The 9,000-nt window shown below is 56.1% G+C and overlaps 1 protein-coding gene across 5 annotated transcripts; it reads left to right on the forward strand.

Moving 5' to 3' along the window:
* Positions 1–4,806: 4,806 nt before the first annotated feature.
* Positions 4,807–8,968, forward strand: ZNF358 (zinc finger protein 358). Of its 5 annotated transcripts, XM_057708053.1 has the most exons (4): positions 4,860–5,140; positions 6,499–6,622; positions 6,799–6,904; positions 7,157–8,968. In XM_057708053.1, exons 3-4 carry the CDS (start codon positions 6,832–6,834, stop codon positions 8,896–8,898), a joined length of 1,815 nt encoding a protein of 604 aa, XP_057564036.1. In that variant the 5' UTR covers positions 4,860–5,140; positions 6,499–6,622; positions 6,799–6,831; the 3' UTR covers positions 8,899–8,968. The 5 variants fall into 5 exon arrangements, with proteins under 5 accessions (XP_057564037.1, XP_057564036.1, XP_057564035.1 ...); XM_057708052.1 differs by lacking the exon at positions 6,499–6,622; XM_057708051.1 differs by lacking the exons at positions 4,860–5,140; positions 6,499–6,622 and adding an exon at positions 5,174–5,513.
* The last annotated feature ends 32 nt before the right edge of the window (positions 8,969–9,000 follow it).

Consider the following 9,000-nt stretch of genomic DNA (forward strand, 5'->3'; position numbering starts at 1 on the left):
GCTGGGCAAATGGTCCCCAGGTCACAAGGGAAAAACAAGAGTCATCAGGATTTGATCAGGTCCGGGGAGGGGGGGGTAGATATTCAGCCAGAGACAGAATGAAAAGGGTGGAAAGGAGGAGGATGGGGTGGGGCTAGTGGGTGACGGGGCTTAGCAAGCATGTCAAGGACCAGTACCTTGGACAGCACCCCACCTTGAACGTCGTGGGGTCTGGTGAGATCAGCGCCAAGAAGCCAGATCTGTCTGGGACGATCGGATGGGCCTTGGTGGCCATGCCTGGGCTCTGTCTCTGCAGGCTGCTGAGAATCTGGTTTCAGGGAATGAACACGGCTCCCTGACCCTGTAGACAGACCTTCAACGACCAAGGCTCCCAATCCAGTGGGCCACTAAGAGCCAACCTCAAGCCTGGCCAGGAGCCCTATCCCCATGGCCAGCAATTTTGTGAGGCCAGTTTGTCATTTCCACAAGAAGGAGAGGAGTCCAGTTTTGGGTCCCACAGGGACACGATGGCCCTTTGGGCTGCAGTTGTGGTATCCATGAGAGGGTCGGCTAGAGGCAGAACCCCTCTTCTGCTTGCTTCCACTAATGATGTAGATGACACTCATCTGAATTACCTCATGATAAAACAAGCTTTCTCAATCTTGGCACTATTGACATTCTGGATAGGATCATTCTTTGTGGTTGTAGGATGCTTGGTATCATACCCACTACATGCCAGTAGCACATTTCTTCTCCCCTGCCTGGTTGTGACAACCAAAAAATGTCTCCAGACATTGCCAAATGTCCTTGGGGGTGGGGGGGGGCATTGCCTCTGGTTGAGAACCACTGCAATAAACCCATCCAATTCCCAGGATAAAATCAGGCTGTCCCATTAAAGCCAGTTGGCTTGTTGTCCAGACCACATGTACAAAAAGACTGTTCCTTTTTGCCTTGCCTGCCAGGAAGCTCAGAAAGCCTGTTTTGGTTCCATGTAGCTGCAGCTGCAGGATTGTGTGTGCTCCTGCTTGGTCCTAGGAATGGTTTAAAGCAACCCAAACAGCAGATGAGAAATAATGGGTAGGAGTTACAAGGAGGCAGATTTCAGTACAACTTGAAGCATTTTCTAATGATGGAACTGACCAGCCCCAGGATGGGTTGCCAGGAAAAAACAGAAGTTTTACTCGAAATGTCTTCAGTGCAGAAAGATGCTACATGATGATGATTCTGGGTGTGTTTTATGAATTTTTGCCTATCCCTCCTATATCCCACTTATCTCCCCAAAAGAGGCATTTCATATGAACTACAAAAACCAAAAGACTTATGAAATAAGATGAATAAAGTAGTATTGGACATGGGAAAACAGATTCATTTTTAAGGAAAACATTTTGTCAATGGCAATCATCTCCTAGCAGCAGACTTATCTTTTTCTGTTCCTGGGCAAATAATTTCATGCTCTGACCCTCACTTTCCTCACTTGTAAAATGGGGATGGCAACAGTTCCTCCTTCCTGGGGTGGTTACAAGGAGTAAATAAAATGTGCATGTACCATTCTTTTTTTTTTTTTTTGGCTACATTGGGTCTTCATTGCTGTGTGTGGGCTTTCTCTAGTTGTGGCAAGTGGGGGCTACTCTTTGTGGCAGTATGCGGGCTTCTCAGTGTGGTGGCTTCTCTTGTAGCAGAACACTGGCTCTAGGCGCACGGGCTTCAGTTGTTGCAGCATGTGAGCTCAGTAGTTGTGGCTTTTGGGCTCTAGGGTTCCGGCTCAGTAGTTGTGGCACACAGGCTTAGTTGTGGGATCTCCCTGGACCAGAGATCAAACCTGTGTCCCCTGCATTGGCAGGCAGATTCGTAACCACCGAGCCACCAGGGAAGTCCCGCGTGTACCCTTCTTAAAACAGGGCCTCGCACTTGGCTGCAATTCAATGAACAGTGCCTAAATTTTGTTAATGTCATAGGTATTTTTGCTGCAAGTGTAAGAAAGCTAGCTCTATCTGCTCAAGCAGAAAGGGATTTTATTGACTTAGAAACAAGACAGTCTGTAATTAGGTCTAACATCAAGCCAGCTGATTCCTCATCAGGCATGTTCTCTCCCTTGCTGCCTCTCCGTCCAAGCAGTGGCAAAAACAAACAAATAAAACAAAACAAAACCCAAATCCTAATCATTAAAGCCCCAAAGAAAGGGGTGGAGGTCTTCCCTGCAACTCCTAGAGTTAGAATTTAAGGAACACTGATTGGCCCAGTTGAGTCACATGTCCAGGTGTGACCCAATCACTGTGCCCAGAGGGATGGAATGCTGCGATTGGATTCCTGGGTGATTTGGTTCCCCAAACCTCACCAGGATTTTGGAGTCTGGAGCCCAACCTTGGTGGATCCCCTCTCCCAGCAACAGACCTGTGTCTGCCCAGCCCAGTAGCATCTATCTTGCCCCAGGTTACAATCTAGAGGATGGAAAGGCTCAGCCAGTAGGCTCTCCCCAGTGCTGGTAATTGTGCCTTTATAGACAGGCAGTGTTCAGTGTTCAATGTTTGAAAATAGGCTGAGGCATCAAGAGCCCACCAGATCTCTGATAATCCCAATCTTATCTCCCCATGTAATTACTAACTTCCTCTTTTAGCTCGGGGCAGAGAATTCAGCTCTGGCAATGTCACAAAACTGAGCAGGTGTTAGACTCTGCTTTAAGAAGGAGCACATAGAGGGAGCTTGTGTCTATCTTCTAAAACCTTGCTGAAGATTTCATGAAAGCTCCCACATATTTCAACATCCTGATATTTTCCTCCAAAGCCGCTCGAGCCACAGTCTCAGGTGACACACAGAGTGCCAAGATAACATAGGCAACAATTTAATCAGCTATTTTTCTTCCACATAACAGATTTCTGGTTTCCTGAGAAAGGCTTTTCTACAGGGTTGCCACATACATCCGGGGAGGTTGTGCACTGCACAAATCTTGAAGCCCTATTCACTTTATAATGAATATATATGTCTGTGGTAGCTCTGGCCCTTTACTTCACCTTTGTTCAGTCAGTTTCACATTTTAAGTTATTTCCTTCAATACCCTTTCCTTTTCTGGAAATAATGTCTAAATTAGTCAAGATTGTCATTACTGCAAGGGACATAAACCCACTAAACTAGCTCAAATACCCAGGAAATTTGTTGGCTTATGGTATTGAAAAGACTGAGGGCTTCTAGCTTCAGGTATGGCTATATCCAGGAGCTCAACCAATATACCTAGAGCTGTCTCTCTGACTTTCACTTCTACATCCTGGTATAGATTGGCCTCAGTCTGCAGACTGTTCTTCCAGACAACTGAGGAAGGTGGGTGCAGGCAGAATGAGGCCCTGTAAAAAGCTCATGATCCCAGAGGAAGGAAGAGATCTTCCATCTTCATGACTTCGTCCCAGACCTCATTCTTGTGGCCAGGGGGTAGGGTTCTCTGGTTGGTAAGTTTAGATCGCGTGGTACTGGGGGGTGTGTTAGAAACAGGTCCATCTGGAGTAGTAGAGGGGGCTCCACAAAGGGAAAGCAAGGTGCTGAGAGAGATACTAGGCAGACAGAAACGACAGCTGTCATTACAAGTATTATTTGTAATGAGATCATCCAACAGGATAAGGAACAAGCGACATAATCCAATTGCAGTCTCAAGTCTCTCAGATCTGCTGCGGGCTTCTCCACAGAGAGGTGGAGAGCAGGTTTCAGGCCATAAGTTCAGCCCAGCTCTAGAAGTTTCTGGAAGGAAGAGTGAAGTCTCCTGGAGGCCTGATTTGCATGCAAGGGTAGGTGGTCTCAAAATTCACCAGCCAAAGACCATCTGAAGCACACCTGTAGTCAAAAAAAGTTTTATTTAGCTTTTGCAGCAAGGAAGACCCCATAGCGGGGAACCATGTGGCATCTCCAGAAGACAGAGTTGGGGGATAGGAGGGCATCTTATAGGATTCAGGGTTGTGCTAGGTAGTTTTAAGGAGAGTTGAGAAGAGTAGAAGCAATTTTAGCCTGGTGCTGCCAGGAAGCAGGGAACAGATTGGAGACTGGGACTGGGTATTTTGGTGATTCTTATCTCAGAAGTGGGAAGGTGGACATAGGGCAGTCATTGGGAAGAAGCAGCGGTCATCTGCGTTGGTTGGGGGCGGGGAGGGGAGTGTGTATTCATTTTTGTGGTTGCAGAGTGTCCTTGCGTCTATCTCGGCTCAGACGCCGTCACAGAGTGGCCTTGTGTGATCATTGTTTATATTCTGGAACCGTTGTTTATGTTCAGGGGAGAACATCACAGCCCAGCTGCCAGCTGCCAGGGCTGTATTTCACTCCCTCTTCACAGGGATCTGTGTCTCCAGGTAAAGTCTGCCCAGAGTGCTTCTCAGACCTGGCTTAGGCTTCAGAGGGAGCATCAGGCAGGGGGAGTCCATCAGTGACAGCGGTGCGTGATGGGGGAGGAGGAGGAGGAGGAGGAGGAGGAGGAGGAAACACTCAACTCTTTTCCTTGGAGGAGGAGTCTTAAAGGGAAACGCTGGACTGAGCAAAGATACACAAGTTTGTAAATTCTCAGCGTCTGGACTATGCTGATGTGCATTGCCAGTCTGCAAGACAGAGAATGTTTGGTGTTTCTTGAACCCAAAGAGAGTCAGAGACATGGGCGGGAGGCAGAGACAGGGAGAGAGAGGAGGATGGAGAGACAGAGGGACAGAGGCAGAAAAAGTGACAGCAAGAGAGGCAAAGAGATGGAAACGGAGAGAGACATAGAAATAGAAGGACAGAAAGACAGAGAAGGAACGGAGAGAGAGAGGAAGGAACGGAGAGAGAGAGGAAGGGGCGGAGAGGGATCGAGAGCGGCTAAAAGAGACGCTGAAGAGGAGAGGCCGCGGCGGGGACAGCGCGGGCGGGGCGCGGCGCAGACAAAGGCGCGGCCGCGCGGCCGGGTGGCCGGGCCGGGACAAAGGCTGGCCCGGGGGGCGGGGGCAGCGATGGCGACGGCCGAGGCGGGCGCGGGCGAACTACAAGTCCCAGCAGCTCCCGCTGCGGCCCTCGGCCGGCCCCCTCTCGCTCCCCGGGAGCGCCTGGCGGGGCCGCAGGGCCGAGGGGGCCGCCGGCGGGGCTGGCGGGCGGGGGGTTTCCTGCGGGCCCCGGGGGCGCCGGCGGGCGCGGCGGGCCGGGCAGGGGCGAGGGGCGCCGGGTGAGTGTCCCCGTGAGCGGGGCGGGCGGGGGCCGCGATGGGGGTGCAGGGGTCCGGCGGGCGGGGGGCCCCGGCGCGGGGCGCGGCCCGGGGCGACCTCTGCCCACCCCCCTCCCCCGCCTGGCGCGCCGTCCGCTCGGGCCCGGGAGAGCGGGGCCGCGGGCGCAGTGGGAGGGGGCCGCGCGACCCGCGGGCCTAGCGCGCGGGTTCCGCCGCTGCGGCCCCGGGGGAGGGCCTGGCCCGAGCTGGGCACCGTCAATCGGGAGGTATGGGGGGGACCCCTCAACTCGGCGGGGGGGAGCGGGAGTCCAGGACGCCCCCTCCCCTGGAGGCGATCGGACCCCCCACCCCAGGAACCCAGGAGTGGCCCCAGGTATTGTTCTCTCCACCCTCCAGCCTGGGGTCGGGAGTTCAAGAGGCCCTTCTTCAGGAGGGGGATCCAGGGACTCCCTCCCTCCAGGACCCCAGTTATCGTTTCCCTCACTCTCCAGTCTTGGGATCCAGAGTTATGGAAGCCTCTTCCCAGGAGGTGATCCACGGTTCCACCTGCCCCCCAGGAACTCAGCGAAGGACCCCAGTTATTTCTCCTCCCCACTTGCAGCTCAGAGATGGGAATTCAGGAGCCAATCTAAGGGTCCCCCTGTGCTCCAGGGAATCCAGGAGGTGACCCAACACTGTCCCCTCACCCTCCATCGTGGAATCTGAGGAGGTGATCTAGGAACTCAGGCCTCTCTGTGTACCCACTCCAAGCTCTGGGGTTGTGGCTCAGGAGGTCCCCCTCCCCAGAAGGAGAGCCAAAGGTCCTCCCCTGTCTCCCAGGAACAGATCTATTTGTTATTTTCTCCCCAAGGCCTAGCCATGGGGTGGGCATCACCTCCCCTTCAGGTAATCCTGAGTTCCCCCTGCTCCCCTGAAGGGGGTTCATGGAGCTAGAATTCAGAATCTTTCTTCCAGGAGGGGACCAAGGTTCCTGACGCCCATCCCCATACCTCGGTCATGGGGTCACTCAGGAATCCCCCCCCTCCTGGGAGATGGCCCAGGGTCGTCCCCCCCCCAGTAATCCAAGAGGATCCCCAGGTATTATTTTGCCTATTCCCCAGCTAGGGGTTACAATTCAGGATTCTATAGAATTCTGTCTAGTTGGGCAAACAGGTATACTGACACCTGTCCCTACCCTCCTGGCTAATGGGTCCATGGGTCTCCCTGCTTCCTCCAGCGGTCCCACATAGTATATCCCCACCTTCACTCTAGCTTTAGAAATTGGCATTCAGTATCTTCTAAGACAGAATACAGGGGTTTTGACACTTAGTCCTACCCCAGAACTGTGAGGTTTGGAATTCACATTGTCTCTTCCCCAGGAAGCAAGCCAGGGGTCTCCCTGCACTCCCCCGGTGACCCAGGAGGAGCACAGGATGTTGTTTGCCCCCCACACTCATCCCCCAGATAGAGGCTTCAGAGGTCAGGATGCTTCCTCTCTAGGAGGTGAGCCAGGGGTCACCCTCCCTACCAGGAACCCCCAAACATGCCACCCCCAACTATGGGACTGGAATTCAGGCCATGTACTTAGAAGCAAGCACAGGAACCCAGACAACCACCCTCTTCCCCATGAAGGGGCCATGGTCAAGGGGATAGGTATCTAGACTCTCTCTCCTCCACAGGGCCCAAGCTTCCCACGTGAGGAGGAGCCCAGGATGGAAAGAGGGGCGGAGCCATGGAGCTGGGTACTGGAGACCTCTAGTGCTGGGTCCCCTGACTTCTATGCAGGTGTGGGGCTGAGAAGGGAGGCACCCCCCCACCCCCAACCATGTCCCACCTGTGTCCCACTTCTCCTTGCCCTGGCAGGGGCAAGTGCAAAGTCTCCCTGCAGTAGGAGGCAAGAGAAGGATCTGTGTGCATGTGCCCCGGGATGGGATCTGGGCATGGCCTGGCCCCCTCTCCTTTCCCTGCTCAGGCTCCAAAAGAGACCTCCGGTTCCCCAGAACCTACCTCCACTCACCCTCTGCTTTCACCCTATAGATCCTGCCTTGGAAGCAGCCAGCACTTCCGCACCCGGGATGCGGCGCTCTGTCCTTGTCAGGAACCCAGGCCACAAAGGCCGGAGGCCCGTTTATGAAGAGCTGGACTCCGACTCAGAAGACCTAGACCCCAACCCAGAAGAGCTGGACCCAGTTTCTGAAAACCCAGAGCCTGAGCCAGAAGACCTCAACACTGTCTCTGAAGACGTGGACCCCAGCTATGAAGATCTGGAGCCTGTCTCGGAGGATCTGGATCCCGATGTGGAAGCTCCGAGCTCCATCTCGGGGATCCATCACTCGGATCCCCAAGATCTCGACCCCATGTCTTCAAGTTTCGATGACCCAGACGTCATCGGCCCTGTCCCCCTGGTTCTCGACCCTAACAGCGACACCCTCAGTCCCACTACCGCCCCTGACCTGGACCCCCTCTCGTCCGACCTCACTGCCACCGCCGAAGTCCTGGCCACCGGCCCCGCGGTGCTCCCTGCACCTGCCAGCCCGCCCCGGCCCTTCTCCTGCCCCGATTGCGGGCGAGCCTTCCGCCGCAGCTCAGGGCTGAGCCAGCACCGCCGCACCCACAGCGGTGAGAAGCCTTACCGCTGCCCCGACTGCGGCAAGTCGTTCAGCCACGGCGCCACTCTGGCCCAGCACCGCGGCATCCACACGGGCGCGCGGCCCTACCAGTGCGCGGCGTGCGGCAAGGCGTTCGGCTGGCGCTCCACGCTGCTCAAGCACCGCAGCAGCCACAGCGGCGAGAAGCCGCATCACTGCCCCGTGTGCGGCAAAGCCTTCGGGCACGGCTCGCTGCTGGCGCAGCACCTGCGCACGCATGGCGGTCCGCGGCCGCACAAGTGCCCGGTGTGCGCCAAGGGCTTCGGGCAGGGCTCGGCGCTGCTGAAGCACCTGCGCACGCACACGGGCGAGCGCCCGTACCCTTGCCCGCAGTGCGGCAAGGCCTTCGGCCAGAGCTCTGCGCTGCTGCAGCACCAGCGCACGCACACGGCCGAGCGCCCATACCGCTGTCCCCACTGCGGCAAGGCCTTCGGCCAGAGCTCCAACCTGCAGCATCACCTGCGCATCCACACGGGCGAGCGGCCCTATGCCTGCCCCCACTGCTCCAAGGCCTTCGGGCAGAGCTCGGCGCTGCTGCAGCACCTGCACGTTCATTCAGGCGAGCGCCCCTACCGCTGTCAGCTCTGCGGCAAGGCCTTCGGCCAAGCCTCCAGCCTCACCAAGCACAAGCGCGTACATGAGGGCGCGGCTGCTGCAGCGGCTGCAGCTGCCGCCGCCGCCACCGGCCTCGGCCTCAGCCCCGCTTCGATGTTGAGGCCCGGGCAGGTCTCCCTCCTGGGTCCTGATGCTGTGTCTGTGCTCGGCTCTGGCCTGGGCCTCAGCCCTGGCCCCAGCTCTGGCCTTGACCCTGACCCCGGCTCTGCACTGGGCTCCCTTCCCAATCCTAGCCCCAAACCCAACCCTGGCTCTGGATCTACCCCCACCTCTGATTCTGTCAAATCTTCTGATCCTAAGCCTGGGCACAATGCCAACTCTGACCTTGTGGCCAGCCCCGACCACAGATCTGGCCCCAGCCCCGACCCGGATCCCTTGCCCAGCCCTGACCCCAACTCTGAGTCCCAACCTGACCCCGGCTCTCCCACCCATGACACTGTCAGCCCAACCCTCCCCACTGGCGAGAGTCCCGAGTGGGTGCAGGAGCAAGGGGCACTGCTGGGGCCCGATGGCTGAAGGGCATGCTGGCACCCACAGGGGCCTGGGAAAGTTGTGTGTTGTGCAGTTAGTAAAATCCTCCCACTGCCTCCTGGCTCTGTGTCGTGGTTCTCCTGTTGC

The sequence above is a fragment of the Hippopotamus amphibius genome, chromosome 15 (genome assembly GCF_030028045.1).
Source record: "Hippopotamus amphibius kiboko isolate mHipAmp2 chromosome 15, mHipAmp2.hap2, whole genome shotgun sequence".
NCBI lineage: Eukaryota > Metazoa > Chordata > Mammalia > Artiodactyla > Hippopotamidae > Hippopotamus > Hippopotamus amphibius.